At 39.8% G+C, this 20,907-nt stretch overlaps 1 protein-coding gene across 17 annotated transcripts in view; it reads right to left on the bottom strand.

Moving 5' to 3' along the window:
• PARD3 (par-3 family cell polarity regulator) overlaps window positions 1-20,907 on the bottom strand; it is a 676,268-nt gene that overhangs the window by 58,114 nt on the left and 597,247 nt on the right. Inside the window, exon 23 of one of the 17 annotated variants that reach the window (XM_019933353.3) lies at window positions 14,682-15,027. The exons of the other annotated variants lie outside the window; for them this stretch is intronic. Within the exon in view, the coding sequence (XP_019788912.2) occupies window positions 15,006-15,027 (22 nt within the window). The 3' untranslated portion in view covers window positions 14,682-15,005. Of the gene's footprint in view, window positions 1-14,681; window positions 15,028-20,907 lie in introns of those variants that run through there. 17 annotated transcript variants of the gene reach the window in all.

The following is a 20,907-nucleotide window of genomic DNA, read 5'->3' as shown; positions in this document are numbered from 1 at the left end:
TCGCATCTGGATTTCTAAAGCTCTTGGTTACCTCTTCTGCCAAGAAGGCCAAAGGAAATTTGAAATATTCATTAGCATTTGTGACGCATGCCTGCAGACCCCAATCAGCTTATACTTGGGTTCACTGCCAACTTAAAGTTGCTCATTATTATTTTTTTTTTGGTGAGGAATATAACAAAGATATCACCTAAGTTGATCAGATGGGTGAATGAGACAATAAAACTCTTAATGAGGAGTCAGTAAATCATAATTTACCAAGAGTATACAGAAAGGAGGGATGAGGATGGGAATGACAGAGATGCTTTTTGGGTAAAAAAAATCTACACGGTTTATGTCCAACATTAGCATTTAGCCTTTCTTACACATTGGTGTTTATACACGTGCACACACTCGTGTGTGTGTGTGTGTGTGTGTGTGTATTTTAAACTAAATGAAGAGGATTTTGGTCCCGTAATGATCTGGGATTTTTTCTGACAGGGTCAAGAAAGCGTACATTGGATCATACACTATGGAGATCCCTAACACACGTGTACAACCTAACCCTGACTTAGATGGAACCTAAATCTTTCCCATCCAATTACCGTGGGAATGTACTCTTTCCTATCAGAGGTAGACCACACAGAGTACTAAGTTTTAAAACCTTCAGATTGGACTCCTGCGATGTGCTTCACAAGCAAAAGTAGCTGAAAGCACCAATCCATGCTAACTGCAGCCACAATCCTATCTGTAGATAAGCATCTGAGCCTGCCCCGCATCTGCGCTGCACAGGTGCACTGAATGAGGAAAGAAACTTCATAATCGCGGGCGGGTCTCACCACTAGACACGTCTTGTGTATGAATCTCACCATCCAGAGTGCTTTTCAAAAAATGCCGATCGAGACTCATCTTGAGATATTCTGAGTCAGCCCGGCTAGTGCAGGGCCCAGGAAGCTGCATGCATTTGAAAGCACTGCAAGTGCTCTACGGACAACACTTTGAAAACAAGGCCTGCAGGCTTCATAGTTGGGACAAATTCCAATGCCTGCAGGGCAATTAACTAAAGAGTGAAGGAGACCCGCTGCGCTGGAAGCACGAAGTATGTCCTTGGACAACTGGGAGAAATATGCTTGGTCTAGAAAGGGAGGCCCCTACTTGGTTCCAGTAGATCATTGCCCTGAAAGGATATGGGTCTGATGTTGCCTTCTAACTTTTTTTTTTGAGAGAAGTCAGAATTATAGTCCCCACCCTACCTTCTAATTTTTTTTTTTTTTTTTTTTTTTGCGGTACGCGGGCCTCTCACTGTTGTGGCCTCTCCCGCTGCGGAGCACAGGCTCTGGACGTGCAGGCCCAGCGGCCATGGCTCACGGGCCCAGCCGCTCCGCGGCATGTGGGATCCTCCTGGACCGGGGCACGAACCCGCGTCCCCTGCATTGGTAGGAGGACTCTCAATCACTGCGCCACCAGGGAAGCCCCCTACCTTCTAATTTTAAATATTGGCTTATTTAATTTTTCAATCCTAGGTGAGACAAAAACATATCTGTTGCCTGCTAGCTTGTAAGCTCTACTTCATATTCTACAGATGCTGCCTATTTTATATGTTGCTTTTCTAGGTTATTTACTTTCACTGCACCGAGATAAGGCTAGTGGACCCCTAGTAACAGGCCCAAGAAGCAAATATTTAAAAAAAAAGACCACTGGGCATTGTCCATGCAGCCTTGCCTCTGCTCCTGATCTAACACTGGGCACACTGGCCTGCAGGCTTGAGTTCTGACCTATCTTTTCAGACCATCATATGCTGAGAGAGAGGTGTTTGTGATGTGACTGATGAATTCTTTATGGACTAAAAATACTTTAACATTTGCATGTTTAATTATGCAAGGGAAATCCAGAAAACTGGAATAGAGGGCATAGCCTTAAGACCCAGAATTCAATGGAAGGGAGAATAACCTCATTGCTCTGAACAAGGAGGTACCATCTTGGTACATACTTTCCTTCCTACAGAAGGAAGGAGAAAGGGAAAGCGAAGAGAGGAGGAAGACAGAGGGAGGGGATGTATCCATGGGCTCAGAAGGGGGAGATGATTCTACACTCTAGTACAAGAGAAGAGACACTTCCAAGGAAGAGAGGAGATAAATTTCCTCGTATCTTTCTTTCTGTAATACCCTTTCTTTTTCTTTCCATCTTTCCAATTCTACCAGGAAGTCAAATTCCACCTCCTTGAAGCCTTTCCTAACTACTGCAGCCCATGTTCATCTTTTCCTTTCAATTCCTCAATACTCCCTGTCCTCTGACCCAGATACTGTTTTACAGTGTTTGGTACTTAGACGGGTGTGTGTTTCTCTTCCTTAAGTTTAGGCCTTCATTACAATCATATATTTTGTACGTCACATCCCTGCGGCAGGTAAATTGTTAGCAAATATTTATGACGGACAGACTTTCAGGTGTCCCATGATCCCTGCCTCTGGGATCCCAACCTTTGTGCAACCCAAACACATGAGTGTGGGCAGGGCCTGTGACTTGCTTCTATCCAGTAAAATAAATAAGAACACAGGGTCCATCTTACTAGTCCTTCGTTCCCCTTTCTGGCTTTGAAGAAGGGAGCTGTCATGAATCCTACAGCTTCAAAGAACAGAATAATGCCAACAACTCCAGGAGCAGGGAAGTGGGGCTTCCCTAAGCACAGCCTCCAAGTGAGAACCCAGGCTGGCTGACACCTTGATTGCCCCAGGATGAGACCTTGAGCAGGGGCGTTCCGCTAAGCCGTTGCCAGACGCCAGACCCAGAGAAACGGATACAATAAACATGTGTTGTTTGAAGCTAAGTCTGTGTTAACTTGCTCTGCAGCAAAAACTGATACCCACTGATGATGGCCTTGGCTGTGGGACTTGATTTGGCCGGTACGATGTTAGTGGATATGATGCAAACAGGGGTTTGCGATGTGATTGTATGGCAGGTCTCCCTCTGATGACAACAAAAGATAACACCTAAACTCCCTAAACCTTGCTCTCTTCAGCGTACACACACACACCACCTATCACCACCATGTCACCTTAAACAATGTGAGGGCGTTGTACACTATTAAATGAAAGCAAGTAGCCTGGAAGTGCTCACAGAACTATGCCTTGTCCACAGTTGCAGCCTAATAAATATTGCCTGTTGCAAAGCCTGTTGGTTAGAAGAGCAGAGTAAAAGAGAGGAATCATACTTGATGAATGAGTTTTACCACTATCATTTATATGATTTATCACTCCAAAGTTCTGGTCTCCTAGAAAAATTACACAAAGGAAATACTATTGCACAGGATGTCACTGAAAGATGGTAACCGCCAGACTTTAACACGTGAAACCAATGGAGTGCACTTTCCACTAGACACCAGCGTACAGCCAAGAACACCCCACGGAAATCTACCCAATGGCTTAGGGTAACTCCTTTTGTCAACCTCCCCATCACTTCACCAAAACGCCCCACTCTGGTTCTATGCTCTCTGCAAATCAGCCCTCTTAAGGCCAAAGCAACAATGTTTTCCCCGAGTGTGGGGAGAACAGCCCCACCAACCAGGTGGTTTGGTAAAACCAAACTCAAGGACTCATCCTAGTTTCTCTTTCTGGCAGAAATTGGTGACCTGCTAGGATCTGGGTCAACACACAACCCACAAGGAGATATTCCTGGTTAAAACGGGTTTTAGTCACTTTGCCAAGGATTCAGTTTGTAACAGATGTCCTTCCAATCCCCAATTTGCAAAAGAACAGGGACACAGTAAAGATTCTGGTTAACCGTATCAGCTCATACCTTCAGCCTCTTCACTGTTGCTCTATACTTCTCAGCCTTAGCAATTTACTTTCTGGCCTAAGTACAAAATTCTACTCCAAATGCTAGTGAATTTCATACCTGTACTTGGCATCCAATTACTGGGGATGCAAAAGGACATTATTCTTCTTCCCAATTAAAAAAAATGCAAAAGCCGATTTCCAAATTATACCTGAGACCGTGGAGATAAAGCAGCTGCACACTTGAAGCTTTTTCCTGTTGATGTATTTCTATCACCTCCCCCCAGGTGTTCCACGGGCGCACCAGATGGGAAAAGTACCAGCCTCTCTGCTTAAGGAACTTTTTCTCCTCCACCTGCCGGCACTTCAAAGACCTATCCTCTCCGGATCCTGGGATGCCACAGTCAGGATGCTGAAACCTCATTATGGTTCGCATCCCAGCACACTTAGAAAGGCGATAGTTAAGTTAAAGCTTCCAAGACTCCATTCGTTTATACTCAGATCCTGTTCTGCTGACCTCTGATGTCTTTAGCTAACAACTCAAACTTCGTGCAAGGTTTCTGGGTTTTAGTCGACTTATTTAAGGGAAATGTTATCTTTTTATTGATTTCCTTGGTATTTACAGAGACGGAAAGACTAAAGATCCAGCACAGTATGGGAACAACCTATCCTGCAAGACTACTCGTATTTTTGGAAACATTTTCATTGGAGAAAAATTAGAGCGTATTTCCCTCCCTTGCTTGATGAATTCTTACATCCGAGGAACGGAAAAGCTTTTAGTGCCTTTATTACTACCAGTGGCAAGTCCAAAATTCAACTATTTCCTGGATGTCACTTAAAACAGACAACCAAACTGGAGCAGGCAAAAAGTGACACTGGAGAAAACATATGTAGGCCAGACCTGTCACATAGCTTTGGAAACAGGCAGCCAGCAATGACCACAAGCGTCTCAGATCATTAAGCAATGTCTTACTGTGATGTTACGCATCGATGTACGGAGTTGTAATCCTTTCAAAATAGACAGATTGTCAGCGTGATAAAGTGGACATAAACAAGTTCTTGAACGGGGATGACTAAAGTGTTGGTGGGGGGGTGGTGGTGACGTTACTGAACTAAGAAGGGATGCTAGCTCAGGGACCAGGAACCAATGCCATTCAGAGGCTGCAGGTGAACACCGCTCGTCTCACTTAGATATTTTTCTCTACTGATTAGCAATACCATAAAACATTCCTGATTTTGTAATCGCCAGACAAGTAGTTATAATCTACAGATGTCAGAACTGAGTTCTTAATTGCTGTAAATTAGTGAGCAAACCCGGGTTTCTCATTAAACCCATTACACCCCGTATGGTAAAATGGAGCACGTGTCACGTGTTCTCTTTCCTGCCACTCAAATCGGGAGCATTCTTTGTGAAATCCCGGGGACACACAGAGCAGCAGAGAGAGAGTGCTAGGGTGTGTTTGTGGCGGGTTCCTGTCCCCCAGAGTGTGCTTCCTCTAGGGGGAAAAGAAAAGCCTCTAAATGGCAATGAATTTGTTGCCTACATTCTAACAATGGGCTCCACCGTGCCTCATCTTTGCTTCCTTAAGGCAGAGTAAGTGGTATCACTCCTCTGAAAACTTCTGCTTCTCTTAGAGGAACGTGGAAGCACTTCTTCCCATGGCCCATGGTTTGCCTCCTGTCACCTGTGCAGGCGAAGAGGCATACATTTCTAAACTAAAAGGGAAGGAACAGGCTAAAATGCCATGACAAAGCCAACGCTGAACTTCAGCTTAGGTCCGCATTAGCGGGACCAGGCTAAGAAGACTGGCTTTCTGCTATGGCTCTGCCTCTCAGACTGGAAGATTTATGAGGAATGGGGGAAAGGGTGGGAGGGTTAAACCAAGAAATGTATCAATTACCGAACTACAGATAAAAATAGCTCCTCTGCACAAGCTTCATTAAGTTTTATCAGCAAGTATCTTGGGGTTTTACACTCCAACCACAGGTCATAAATTCTCAGTAAATCCTCCGTATGTTCACCAAACACCTGAATTCAATTTCTCTTCTGGTTGTGAAGGAGGAATGCGGTGCTCAAATTAATTATGCATGCAAAGTTAGTTTCTAACGAGGGCAGCTCTTTTGTGATGCTGAAAGGTATTTACAACATGTGAAATTTGGGGATAGATCCTTCTTCAATCTTAGCATTTTTATATGGGTATAAATTCTCTCTTCCAAGTTTGTACAGTGAAAAAATAAAGTCGGTGAATACCTTGTTTTAACGTTCGCATTTTTCTGTAGATAATCCCGGATATTTGTGAGATGTAATGAATGGTCTTAATATTTACTATAAGGATTTTAGACAAGTATTTCTATGGGTAGGTACAAATCACCTTGAACTATAGGGAAAGTCTGAAGCGAGGCTAAATGGCTACATATATTTATATATGTTTACGCGTACATGTGAAATTAGCTACTTAGTGTCATTTTCAGTTTATTTTCAGTTATACTCATCATCTGTAATATGAAAAGAATTATGAGAAACTTATGCAAATCCCAGAGGCATTCACTTTCCTCAGCTGATAAAATTCATTTTCAGATTCTGACACCCATGATTTGTGGTCCATTTCACACCAATTTCAGTGTTATAAATCATAACAAATTAAAAATGTACAGCTATGTTCTCTGGGTTGAAAAGGTGGTCACCAAAGCTGTTAATACGGCACTTGCTTCTGATGTGATGAGTCATAGGGAGGGTCATCTCTCTCCATCAGAAAGACTTGGGACGGGGTCTCACTCCAAGTCCCTCTGTGGTCATTCGGTAACAGGGCTATCATTTCCTAAGCAGCAAAATCTCAGGAATGTACCCCTCACCCCATTTTATTACTATCATCATTCTTCCTTATTAGCCTGTCACTGGGCTCAGGCAGGAGTGAGAAAAATTTAGCTTTACTTTTTCGAGGGGAATTCCTCCAGCTACAAAGAACACACACATGCACAGACATACATGATTTCAGGACTCAACAATAAATACACGAAAAAAGATATTCCATTGTGAGCCTGAGGTGGCTCCTCCTAACTAGTAAATTTCACAGAAATAGTACAAGTTGGTTTCTACCAGGAAGGGTTGATCAGTCTTCAGGCCACATTTCCAGGGAGGCATACGGTAAAACTCGACACAAAAGTAATATTATTTAGCAAGCTTTCAAAAACTATCAATATAAAACTATCAAAGAGATCGTATTCTAATAAACCTTTCTAAACAGTCTTTGAATACTATGAGGGTGAATGGTAGAATCTAAGACCCCAGGGATGGTGGAGAAATCCAGATTGAACTCCCACAAGCCCCTGTGAGAAATGGGGGCTGAGCCGTGGACAGAGGCAGAGTTCTGCAGGCACGAGTCTTCCTAGCAGGCAACTCTGTGTGGCTTTAAACGAATAAATGATGGGAGAGAAAATGTTTTCCAGGTATACCTATGAATTTAAATGCACTCTTGAAAATAAAATGTTACTGCCTATAAGAAACCCCATATGTCATTTTTCTTTGCACAATGGAAGAAGCAGTTATAATTTGGGGTTAATACCCAAAGTGCACTTACTTTTCATAAATCGTGTGATTTTTCTTGAACTGTCTATTAAACGGCAAGGACATGTAAGGTTATTCTAATGGGTTAGAGAGTTGAGGAAAGGTTATGGATTATACTATTCATTCAGTAAAACCACTGGGGATACAAAGGTTAGTCAGTTGTGACCTACAGTTAAAGTCTGTGCTTTAAACTAAAATATACAATTCAGTGTCTGAAGAAAGAGCAAATGGATTTTAATATTATAGGTGAAAACCCTGAAGAACTAAAAGAAGAGTGAAAATCAGGAATATATTATGGAAATTTGAAATAAAAAAGCAATGGAAATTAAATTACCAAAACTGATGGTTTTTGATGACAAAATAAAACAATTATCATGTTCTTTTTCACATTACAGAGGTTTTATCGTACAAGTATAGAAACTAATTATAGAACCATTATTTTAACTCTTTAATCATGAAATGATTACACAGAATTTAAGGCTAACATTTTCTTTGTTTTTGCATTCTCTGTCTTTTATGACAGCATAATTGCAAAATATTATACAAAACTAAGCTATGGTTTTTTTAGGATAAAAATTCCAATGCAGTGCAGTGCTTAATACTCATGTCATAATTCTAAATAATGGTTACATTCTATATGGCTTTTCTGAAATGACTTAAAGTGGAAAATAATGTTAACAGGAGATATAGTGCCTGTAGGTTTCATGAGTGGCTAACTCTGAAACACTTTTGATGCCTAGAATAAAAGCAGAAACATAAATTTATTCATTTTCTAAAAAAACAACATTGGATGGGCCCAAATAAAGAGTCTGCATCTATTATTTTTAAACATTTTAAAGATCATTAGAATATTTTTCTTGACTGGTAATTAATGTTTTTACTTCTATTTATGCTCTAAATTAATTTCATAATTATTAGTTAATAATTTTCTAGGCTTTTCTTCTATTCACAATTTGACCACAACCTAAATTACAAATTATTTATCTGGAAATAAATGAGACAGAAATGTCAATCAACTTAACTTCTCATTTAGGTTTAACTGAATTATTATGAGAGAGCACAAAAAGTGTGACCATATTGGTTTGGAATTAATGGTAGACATCATTCTTTTGTAAATTACATTTTTTTCACAGTAATACTCGCCTATGTATAGTTTATACGTTACAATGCTAAAGAAAAAGCTTAAAATAAAAGAATCTCCTTTTTCATCACATCTTGTTCCTCTGACTACCCAATCCTTCCCCTCCAAAAAAAACCCCACTTTTTAAGGCTTTTAGCTGTTTTCTATGATATTTCTTTTTAACTCAACCTGAGATAGTCAGAACGGATTGATCATAATTCCCAGTTTGTGATATACTCTTGATGATTTCTGCACGACTCACTTTCTTTCACTTAGTGATTTTTAATACTGGACTCAATATTATTTAAATGTATCAATATTATCAGTATGACTCATTACACAAAACAAAAGCTAGGGATTTAATAGTAATCCATATCTAGCCAATAGCTCTGGTATTTACATATTTCAGAATGATACATTTTTACTGCTATCTTCTGATTCATTAGTTTTAAACATCTGTTTTTTTCTATTTCTCTACTTTTGCATCTGTATGAAACAATGGGTGTTCACTAAACTTATTGTGATGATCATTTCACGATGTATGTGAGTCCAATCATTATGCTGTACACCTTAAACTTATACGGTGATGTGTCAATTATATCTCAACAGAACTGGAAGAAAATAAAATAAAGCAAAGTAAAGTAAATAAAGTAAAATAAAATAAAATAAAAAACACTGCTGACTTCCTCTGAAGGTTGGTGAAGCATTAGTTCTCTTACACACTGCAATCCCAATTCCCACTCCCAGTTCCTCCCAATAGAGCTCTAGCACAACTTTTCAATGATTTTTTTTTTTTAGTGTTTACATTATTCATATATTGTCCACTGCTAATTCAAGTGGCGCATCATGGTTACATTTCCTTTCTTCTATGACATTCACGGTTTTCCTTTTGCTTCATTTTCTTAGACCCTGTCCCTACAACCTTTTTAAAAAAGACTTTATTTTTTAGAGTAGTTTTCAGTTCACAGCAAAATTGAGAGGCAGGTACAGCGCTATCCCATGTACACCCTGTCCCCATGCAGACATGGCCTTCCCCACTATCCACATCCTCCATCCAAGTGGGGTATTTGTTACAGCTCATGGATCTACACTAACACATCATTATCACCCTAAGTCCACAGTTGACAGTAGCGTTCACTCTCGGTGTTGCATATTCTATGGGTTTGGACAAATATATAAAGACACGGATCCGTCATTGCAGTACCATATAGAGTGGTTTCATTGCCCTAAAAATCCTCTATGCTCTGCCTATTCATCCCTTCCCACCACCCCTCCCCTGGCAACCCCTGATCTTTTTATGTCTCCACAGTTTTGCCTTTTCCAGAATGTCAGAAAGTTGGAACAATACAGTATGTAGCCTTTTCAGACTGTCTTCTTTTACTTAGTAGTACACCTTTAGGTTTTCTCTATGTCTTTTCATAGCTTGAAAGCTCCTTTCTTTATAGCCCTGAGTAATATTCCACTGTCTGGATGTACCACAGTTTATGTATCCATTCACCTACTGAAGGACATCTTGGTGGCTTCCAAGTTTTGGCAAGTATGAATAAAGCTGCTACAAACATGTGTGGGCAGGTTTTTGTGTGGACATAAGTTTTTGATTCTATGTGGTAAATACCAAGGAGCATGATTGCCGGATTGTAGGGTAAGAGTATGTTTAGTTTTGTAAGAAATTGCTAAACAGTCTTCCCAAGTACTGGTACCATGTTGTATCCCACCAGCAATGAATGAGCTCCTGTTGCTCCACGTCTTCACCAGCACATACTATGGGTTTGAACAAATATATAAAGACACGGATCCATCATTACAGCATCATATAGAGTGGTTTCACTGCACTGTTGGTGTTTTGGATTTTAGCCATTGTAATAGGTATGCAGCGGTACCTCACAATGTGCATTTTTCCCTGATGACATATGGTGTGGAACATCTTATCAGAGGCTTATCAGCCATCTCTGTATCTTTTTTGGTGAGACGCCTGTGAAGGCCTTTGGCTCTTTTTAAATTAATTAATTTTTAAAAATTTATTTATTTTTGGCTGTGTTGGGTCTTTGTTGCTGCGCGCAGGCTTTCTCCAGTTGCGGTGAGTGAAGCCTACTCTTCATTGCATGGGCTTTTCATTGCAGTGGATTCTCTTGTTGCAGAGCACAGGCTCTAGGCACGTGGGCTTTAGTAGTTGTGACAAGCGGGCTCAGTAGTTGTGGCTCACGGGCTCTAGAGCACATGCTCAGTAGTTGTGGCACACGGGCTTAGGTGCTCTGCAGCACGTGGGAACTTCCCGGACCAGGGCTCGAACCTGTGTCCCCTGCATTGGCAGGCAGATTCTTAACCACTACGCCACCAAGGAAGCCCTGGATCCTTTTTAAAATCAGATTGTTGGTTTTCTTATTGTTTTAAACGATTTTTTAAACGTTCTTTGTGTATTTTTTTTTATCAGCTATGTGGGGGTTTTTGCAAATATTTTCTCCCTCTCTACAGCATTTTTTTTTTTTTTTCTGTACGCAGGCCTCTCGCTGTTGTGGTCTCTCCCGTTGCGGAGCACAGGCTCCGGACGCGCAGGCTCAGCGGCCATGGCTCACGGGCCTAGCCGCTCCGTGGCATGTGGGATCTTCCCGGACCGGGGCACGAACCCGTGTCCCCTGCATCGGCAGGCGGACTCTCAACCACTGCGCCACCGGGGAAGCCCGGCAGGCGGATTCTTAACCACTACGCCACCAAAGAAGCCCCGGATCCTTTTAAAAATCAGATTGTTGGTTTTCTTATTGTTTTAAACGATTTTTTAAACGTTCTTTATTTTTTTTTATCAGATATGTGGGGGGTTTTGCAAATAATTTCTCCCTCTCTACAGTTTTTTTTTGTTTTTTTTTTGCGGTACGCGGGCCTCTCACTGTTGTGGCCTCTCCCGTTGCGGAGCACAGGCTCCAGACGCGCAGGCTCAGCGGCCATGGCTCACGGGCCCAGCCGCTCCACAGCATGTGGGATCTTCCCTGACCGGGGCACGAACCTGTGTCCCCTGCATCGGCAGGCGGACTCTCAACCACTGCGCCACCAGGGAAGCCCTCTACAGCTTTTTAATTTATTTATTTTATTTTTGGCTGCTTTGGGTCTTCGTTGCTGCATGTGGGCTTTCTCTAGCTGTGACGAGCAGGGGCCACTCTTCCTTGTGGTGCACGGGTTTCTCATTGCGGTGGCCTCTCCTGTTGCAGAGCATGGGCTCTAGGCACGCGGGCTTCAATAGTTGTGGCTCGCAGGCTCTAGAGCGCACGCTCAGCAGTTGTGGCACACGGGCCTAGTTGCTCCGCGGCATGTGGGATCTTCCCGGACCAGGGCTCGAACCTGTGTCCCCTGCATTGGCAGGTGGATTCTTAACCACTGCGCCACCAGCGAAACCCCTTCTACAGCTTTTAATACAAATTTCCACAAGATCAAACTTACCACAGCTTATCAACTCGTTATTTTCTTGGAGTTCTCCAGCCCCCATGCTTGTCCCGCACGTCCCAATCTGCACTGGCTCCCTAGTTCCCAGCATCTCTCTTCATCATCAACCTGGGATTTGTTAGAGCATGCATTCTATAGCTGCCTAAAAGGGGATGTGATGGAAACAAAAAATGTTGTATCTTTGCATGCTGAAAATATATTTATTCTACCATCACCACTCATGGGCAGTTTGGTGAGGGATGGAGCTGCAGGTTAGAAAACATTACCCTGCAGTATTTGAAGGTAGGGCCCCCTTGTCTTCTTGCTCCCCATGCTGCTGTTGAGTCAGCTAACATTCTGACTCCCAACTCTTTACTGTATACTTTTTTAAAGGCTCATCTCTTTATTTCCAGTGTTCTGAAACTTCTCACTGCTCCCTTTTTAAAATCGATTCTTTGATCTAGAATCTTAAATTCTCCAGTTGTGGGAAAATTTCTTATGTTATTTCTCTAACACTCTCTCCATCATCATCTCTATTTCTAGAAAGCATATACGTTAAATGCCTGACCTCCCAAGGTGAACTTTGATTTTTTTTCTCTTTCTTTCCTGCCATGTTTGTCTTATGTCTCATTATTTTGGGGGAAATTTCTTCTATCTTACCTACCAAGCTTTCAATTGTGTTTCTTCATACTGCTATCATATTTATTATTTTCCAACAGTTCGTTCATATTTTCTTAATAATCCTTTCCAATAGCTTCCTGGTCATGTTTTGATGGTTGCAGTATCTTCTCTTATTTCATGGTGGGTATTACTTACAGTTTTTAAATATTTTCTCTTCTCTTCCCTGTAATTTTTGTTTCTTCCAAGTTCTTCGCTTAAGTTTATTGTTATTGTTTTCATCTGTCTCCCATAATTAAGGCGTTCCTCAGATGTCTGATAAGCTTGCCTGTCCTTTCTATTTAAGAATGAGGCATTGGGACTTCCCTGGTGGTCCAGTGGTTAAGACTCTGTGCCTCCACTGCAGGGGGCACGGGTTGGATCTCTGGTCAGGGAACTAAGATCCTGCATGCCACACAACCAAAAAAAAAAAATTAGTCATTGTGTGTATGCATGGGTGGGGCTTATGAAACGGCAGCTATTACTCCAGAAAGGCTGGGCAGGGAGCCACTTTTACGGGTGGGGATTCCCACATGTCAGTGTATGAGGGTTCCTACTGGGGCTGTTCAGTTTCTTCAGAGGAGAACCCGCCAATCTTAGGTCTGAGGAGCCAATGTCAGCTTGTGTCTTGACATCCTGGGGTTATTCTGTCATCATATATGGTAACAAAAAGATATACCTATTTTCAGAAAAAATAGAGATAGTATTTCTGTTTCTTATTCTTTTTGCTGTTTTGGAGTGATTTTCGAGAAGAAAAGAGGAAAACATATCTTTATTCTCTGTCAAGTTTTGGACTTTCCAGTTTGTATTATGCTTAATTCTCAATTATTTTCAAGTAGATCAAATATCTTTTCAAGAATATTTGATATTTCAAGGCATATGGATACTTACATTGGTTTTATTTTAGTATATGAAAGGCACGGATGTGACTATTCTAAAATTGTAAGATAGTTGTTGTTTTTCATAACAGGATAATATATACCACTCCTCAATATACTTTAGGATTATTTCTATATTACTTTTTAGGATCATATATATATATATATATATATATATACACACACACACACATACACACACACGCACACACATATATACACACACGAATATACACATATAACTTTTTAAGAGTATATTTTATGCTATATGTTTATATTTTTATGTGTTAAATATATACATATATATAAACTTGGAGACTAAATTTTTTTTTTTTTTTTTGTGTCACGCGGGCCTCTCGCTGTTGTGGCCTCTCCCGTTGCGGAGCACAGGCTCCAGACGCGCAGGCTCAGCGGCCATGGCTCAAGGACCCAGCCGCTCCGCGGCATGTGGGATCTTCCCGGACTGGGGCTCGAACCCGTGTCTCCTGCATCGGCAGGCAGACTCTCAACCACTGCGTCACCAGGGAAGCCCGAGACTACATTTTTAAAGCATTGCATATGTAATCTACAAAGCTCCAAATAGAAGTAAATCATATTTTAATGATTTACCCAAGTCCTCCAAACTTTCTCCCCGCAAACGCACTTTCTGACATTAATACTCAAAACAGTTTTCCTTCTTTGACATGTGATGAAATTCACAGCTTGGTTTTATGTTTATTACACAAATTTACTCCCACTGGTCAATGTGGGGGCTATGATTTATAATTTTTAATTCTCTGCTTCAATATTTTCTGGCCTCCACTCTTAATTCTCCTGCCAAATAGTGACCAGCTCCCATTTGGATCTCTTAAAATCATTCCACTGGTGCTCATGATAAAGAATGTGTCCTGACTTCTCCCATAGTACAGTCCTGCCTCAGCTACAGAGCATGCTTTGAGAATATAGTTCCAGACTCCAGAGACCCCACCACACACAAAGCTGATGTCATTTTTCAGGAGACAGCATAGTTTTGTGGCTACTACATGTGAATTAATACAAGCAAATTAAACCTAGTATAAGATCCCAAACAATCATAGTCTTAGAAGAACCAATTGATGCTCTGAAGAACTAAAAGTTCATCAAAAGCCCTTTTTGTTTGTTTCAATCCTCGTGTTTGAAAATCCTTCTAGAAAGCACTAAATTCTCTTCCATCTTGGAAAGAAGGAATGATGAATATCATTTAACTTTTTAAAAAGTTTCAAGATTCTCATGACCTTTAGTTCTTTTTTCTTTTATAAATTTATTTATTTTATTTATTTATTTTTGGCTGTGTTGGGTCTTTGTTGCTGTGCACAGGCTTTCTCTAGTTGAGGCGAGCAGGGGCTGCTCTTCGTTGCGGTGCGCAGGCTTCTCATTGCAGTGGCTTCTCTTGTGGAGCATGGGCTCTAGGCACACAGGCTTCAGTAGTTGTGAAATGTGGGTTCAGCAGTTGTGGCTCTCGGGCTCTAGAGCACAGGTTCAGCAGTTGTGGTGCATGGGTTTCGTTGCTCCGCGGCATATAGGATCGTCCCAGACTAGGGCTTGAACCCGTGTCCCCTGCATTAGCAGGCGGATTCTTAACCACTGTGCCACCAGGGAAGTCCTGACCTTTAGTTCTTACTACTGACTACTCTGAGTAGGAAACAAAAGGAAGAAATTGAGTTGAATGTTACTTTACTGACTATAGGTATTATCCCAAAGCCCTTTTACTTTTTTTTGATAATTTTTTTTTACAAACTCCCAAGAGTAGCACTTCTGTAGGCATCTACCTCTTTCTCCTAAAAAGTGCAATTTGCAAACACATTGGCTAATTGTGGGTTTGCTTGGTTGGCTTCTAGTTACTCAAGACTTCATTGTATCATTTTGCTTAAATATTTAGAAATTTTAAAATTATACTTTAGCTGAATAAAATGAGAAAAAATAAAATTTCCTTTCTGGGCACAGTATTCATAGAAGAGGTTCTTTTCTCTAGTTTAACTTTTTCTCAGTTTCAGGGATTTTCAAATTTCCAAAAAAAAAAAAAAATTGGTAATATTGAATTCCAGACACAAATCATTTAAAATGTGGATAAAAACCTTTTGACCTTTATAAGGTGATTCATATGGTGAAATTTTCACTTCTCTGTGTCTAAAATATTGTTCAAAGACTTTAATCTGATACTTTACTAATTTAAATAACTTTCTTTTGGGAAAAAATCCTTATTTAGCAGGTTTACAGATTTTTAAAACATTTGTTTTTCTGCAATAAACAAAAAATTTTTGCTCTTTCAATTAATACTGAAGAGCTGGAAAACAGATAAAGTAACTACCCAGCCAAGGTGCTACTGAACCATAGTGGAAGGGGCAAAGGTCACGGGAATTCAGATGTACATTTTGAAACCAGCCTTGATGCCTGAAGGCTCCCCAAGGCAGGGGCAGTGCCAGCTATACCTGAGGACAGAGGAGAAAGAAATGGAGCAAAGCATCTGCTAAAACCCAGTATGATCCCTTACAAGCAGACTGTAACACTGCCTTTCCCATATTTTTACGTTCAGCTGATGTCCAAGCACTAGTGTGCAGGGAAGCTAAGCCAATACCAAATAGAACTAATTATGTGTGTAGTAGCAACAGAAGCCCAGAACACAGACACAGACTTTGACACAGATTTAGATGTAAACATCAGCAATTTTCTAACACAGGCATTTATACTAAAGAACCAGTTTGGGATATTTTCTTGAGTTGCAAAAGAAGGATTTAGAAAACATATACTGAACTATTACCCATGTTTGTCACAAGCCAATTATCCGACATTAAAGCTACATTGAGACTCAGAAGTCACAGATCTCAACGATATCATTCTGTTTTGTCTTTTCTCATATTGTAATGTCTCTACAGACTGGCACTGATACTGTTTGATTTTGATACCATAATAGTGTCTCCATGGATTCTGGCTGACATTTTGTTTTGACATTATGCTACAACAGACCTCCACTGACATTTCATTTTGTCACTGCAACATTGTTTCTATACGTTTCTGCTATATTATTTTGTTTTGACATCAAAATGTCATCTCCATGGTCTTGGCATGACATTATCTAGAGAACTTTATGAAGTCGTATGGAGTCCATGGAATAGACGGGTAAAATGCCAAACATTTAATAAACTTGAGGGTGTTTTCGATAAACACAAATTTATATGATACTTACTGCAAAATTTGCAAAATTGTTTCCATCAAGTCACTAGGGTTTATTACAACATGGATTCAGTTAAGGAGTTGATTCTCTATCTTTCCAATAACATGTCAACAATTTTGGAGAAGTAATCCACTACCCTTTTGTTGCCAGAATCTAGTTTTTTTTTTTTTCTTTTAATCAATATAGTCTGATTTTTTGTGTTGCAAACTGAACTAAAATGTAAGAAGTATGTATGAAGTATACAATTATATTTCGCTGAATTTAAGAAACCATTAAATCACCATTTGTAGCAACATGGATGGACCTACAGATTAAAGACAAAGACAAATAACATATGATATCACTTATATGCAGGATCTAAAATATGATACATATGAACTTATTTACAAAACAGAAACAGACTCAGAGACATAGAAAACAAACTTATGGTTACCAAAGGGGAAAGGGGGTGGGGAGGGATAAATTAAGAATTTGGAATTAGCAGATACAAACTACTATATATAAAATAGATAAACAACAAGGCCCTACTGTATAGCACAGGAAACTATATTCAATGTAATAAACTATAATGGAAAAGAATATATATATGTATAACTGAATTACTTTGCTGGACACCAGAAACTAACACAATATTGTAAATCAACTATACTTCAACTAAACAAAAAAGGAAAAAAAAAAAGAAACCATTAAATCATGACACATTTTATATATCTCTGAGACAGAAAGAGAATGCTGCCAATTAACATTGATTGTAAGAAGTAACTTAGTATTGGAGATTTTAAATTGTGAAAAATGTGAATCTTATAATTGATGAAAAGTACAGTGGTATGGCATTTGATAAAATCAATTACCAAAAATGGTGATTTTAAAAAAACTTATGATAGTTTGAACATTTTTTCTTAAAAATCATGGGATAAAAACAAACATAAATCTTACGCTGATTTTGAAGTTGTAGGTAGACATTGTTGGTGAAATTCCTGACAAAGGATTCTCCCTTTCCTAGTAGTTTCCCCCTTCTTTTGGATTTACAAAATTATCTATGAACATTCTACTGTTCATAATAAGACCAAGAATATTCATCCAGAAAGCTAAATACTTCTAGGTTATATTACCTTAAATTCTCAGGAAAATATCTATATCTCTATATATTTTTTTTTTGCGGTACGCGGGCCTCTCACTGTTTGTGGCCTCTCCCGTTGCGGAGCACAGGCTCCGGACGCGCAGGCTCAGCGGCCATGGCTCACGGGCCCAGCCGCTCCGCGGCATGTGGGATCTTCCCGGACCGGGGCACGAACCCGCGTCCCCTGCATCCACAGGTGGACTCTCAACCACTGCGCCACCCGGGAAGCCCTCAGGAAAATATCTTTACGATATAATGTTATATCTTCAACTTGGGTCAAAAGTCAATATGACAAGTGGTCATAATGTGAACATTTCTGTGTTCTTCGCAACCCTATATTTACAAACGTAATCCAATTCGTTATACAATTTTTATTTTAGAAAGTGTATATGTGAGAAATTACTCCTAACATATAACACCAGAGAAGATATTCTACAGATGATCTCATATATTTCCATTTATTGCACAAACAGTTGATCATAATAAGAGCATTAATGAATCTTATATAACCCTTCACTTGAAAATGGTCATTTTGTTATGCAATTTCCCTTTTACAAGTATGTATGCTAAAAATTACTCCTGGAATTCATTGCTAATCAGAGCATTTCTCCAGATAAACTCATGCATTTCCTTTTGTCACAGAGTAAAGTTTTCATGTTGTCCTTTTTGCCTTGGCTACCAGGAAACTGAGATAAACTTAATGTTCAATTATAATTACTAGCTCAATTTTCTAATATTTTTTTACCTTTTTGGGTCCTTTTAAGCTTCATTTTAATAACTATTTTTAAGAACTGCTTACAATAATTTTTGGAAATTCAGTGGTCAGTACTCCTACAAGAATAAATTTTATTTCATTAACCACAGTTCCTAGAGGGTCACAATGACCACTCTATTGAGTATGGAATATAAAGCCTAGAATTTCTTTCCCTATTCTGAGTAGTTATTTCCTCTGACTCTTCTAACAGAAATAATATTTGGCTTGTGTGTATGTGAATAATGTGAGATGATGTCTAAGAAAGCATCTAACCCAGGCACTTGATAAACACTGAAGACAATGGCTTCTAGAGAGAGGCACAGAGTAGGTTATACGTCTGGGCCTGCAGCTCAGGAGAGAAGTGAAATTGCAGAGAGAGCTTCAGCTGCCACCAACACATGCACAGGTGTAATTTAAGCCATAACAGTGGACCAGATACAGAAAGAACATGTCAAAAGACAAGAGGGATGAGTATATATGATAAATCCAACCAATATTGTTAGGAAAGGACTGTTTTTACTTTTCACAGCAATACAGAAGCAAAAAAGAAGGCTGGAAGTGCTTATGAAGTGGGGCTCTAATGGGATATAAAAATGTGCTCTGTTTGAGCAGCAACTCAAGCAACCTGCCAGGCTCTGCTGCTAAAGGCTCATTGCAAGGAATCCCTGTGGGTCCAAACACCAACCTCTCTGCCCCCTCCAGGCTGGGACTTGGGCTTGGTATACCTGGGATGCTGGCAGGTATGCTGCTGTGCTGGTGACAAAAAAGAGTGTCCTCAGGGGCTGTCGATCTAGTTCCTTTCATGAGAGCTAAGGTTTCACTAACTGAAAGAAACTTTAAAGAAAATTAAAATTTTGTTTGAATGAACGAAACGTGACAGCTCTGATGTACTGTTGTCAGGATTATCCTAAATCCAAGCCTGCAAGATTAACCTTCTCATTTCCTTGATGTTAGGTTAATATCTGTTATCAAATATGTTCCTTGTTCCATTGAGAGTTTGGCTAACTCTTCTCATGAAAAGAATAAAAGAAAAAGTATAGTATGTGCCCTCTCGGGACCAAGGCTACCGTTCACTATATTCTCAGTATTTCTGATGAGTTATTTAGTTTGTGTAACTTCTAAGTCCCAATGGATATTATTATGACAGAGATTTTTTTTTAAGTTGATTGGACATATTCAATTAATTTAAGCACTTTCCAAAAAAACTTTTAAAAACCCCAAAACTTAATAAGCTTTATTTTTTGTCCTTGTAACTGAGAATCTCATAACTAAGATATCAGGATCTTAGAAGTAATTAAAATAGTATGTTAAAGATTTTTACCAATAATGTAATTCTAATTACTGATGAAAAGGAGCACAAAAGGACAACGAGCTTTTGCATGTTTGAGAGAAAAGCCAGGACTTATCAGTAACTATGACTATAGCCTATGTTTGGAAGATCAAGATGTTTGGCATCACAGAGAAGAGAGATCTTTTACTTTATAACATTTAAAATAAAACTCTCATTTCAAAAACATGAGTGTATATATTTGTAGCAAACTTTCCAACTGAAACTTAAGCTTGACGTATACATTTGTTATCCCCTTTGTATGCACTTGGGGGGGTGGTGCTCTGAGACCCCACTCAAATACAATCCACGAACAGCCTCCAATCTAAGACACATTGTTCACATCTTGCCAAGGTGTAACTGATAGTATAAAGGGTTGAAAAGCCTATATTTTAAAAAAGGCAGGCATTCTCGACTTTTCCCCACAATGTGTTCCTAGAAACCACATCATAAAGTGAATCACATTTTCCCATAGGAGCAGTGTTATAATTGGAGGTTATGTTTCTGACCAAGGAGTTGGCACCAGATAAGGCCATGATATAGTAACAATGGATCACATAAGGAAAGATACAATAATTCTAAATCTTTACAGTTAAATAGTAAAAGTAGACTGCAAATACTGTAAAACGAGTTTAAGTACAGTCTATGTATTCCTTATACAAGAGAACACAAGATTCCACAGAATATATATATATAGCTAGCTAGCAAGCTTTATCTATCTATCGTACTAAAATTTTTTAGAAATTCAGCGTGAAATGAACATCCCAACTAAATATCATAATGCTTCTGCTTTTTTTTTTAACCTAAAATGGCTTTACAGACGACTAAGACCAGATATTTTTGAAGACAAAGCGGGACGCCTTCTAGTTAAATCCTTCAATTTTACCCTGTAACCCGACATGCTTTTTTTTGTTTGTTTGTTTTGCGGTACGCGGGCCTCTCAGCATTGTGGCCTCTCGCGTTGCGGAGCACAGGCTCCGGACGTGCAGGCTCAGCGGCCATGGCTCATAGGCCCAGCTGCTCCGCGGCATGTGGGATCTTCCCGGACCGGGGCATGAACCCGTGTCCCCTGCATCGGCAGGCGGACTCTCAACCACTGCGCCACCAGGGAAGCCCCCAACTGCTTTTTATGTGATTTT

This window comes from Tursiops truncatus, chromosome 2 (genome assembly GCF_011762595.2).
Source record: "Tursiops truncatus isolate mTurTru1 chromosome 2, mTurTru1.mat.Y, whole genome shotgun sequence".
Classification (NCBI taxonomy): domain Eukaryota; kingdom Metazoa; phylum Chordata; class Mammalia; order Artiodactyla; family Delphinidae; genus Tursiops; species Tursiops truncatus.
This window is presented reverse-complemented; position numbering and strand designations above follow the sequence as displayed.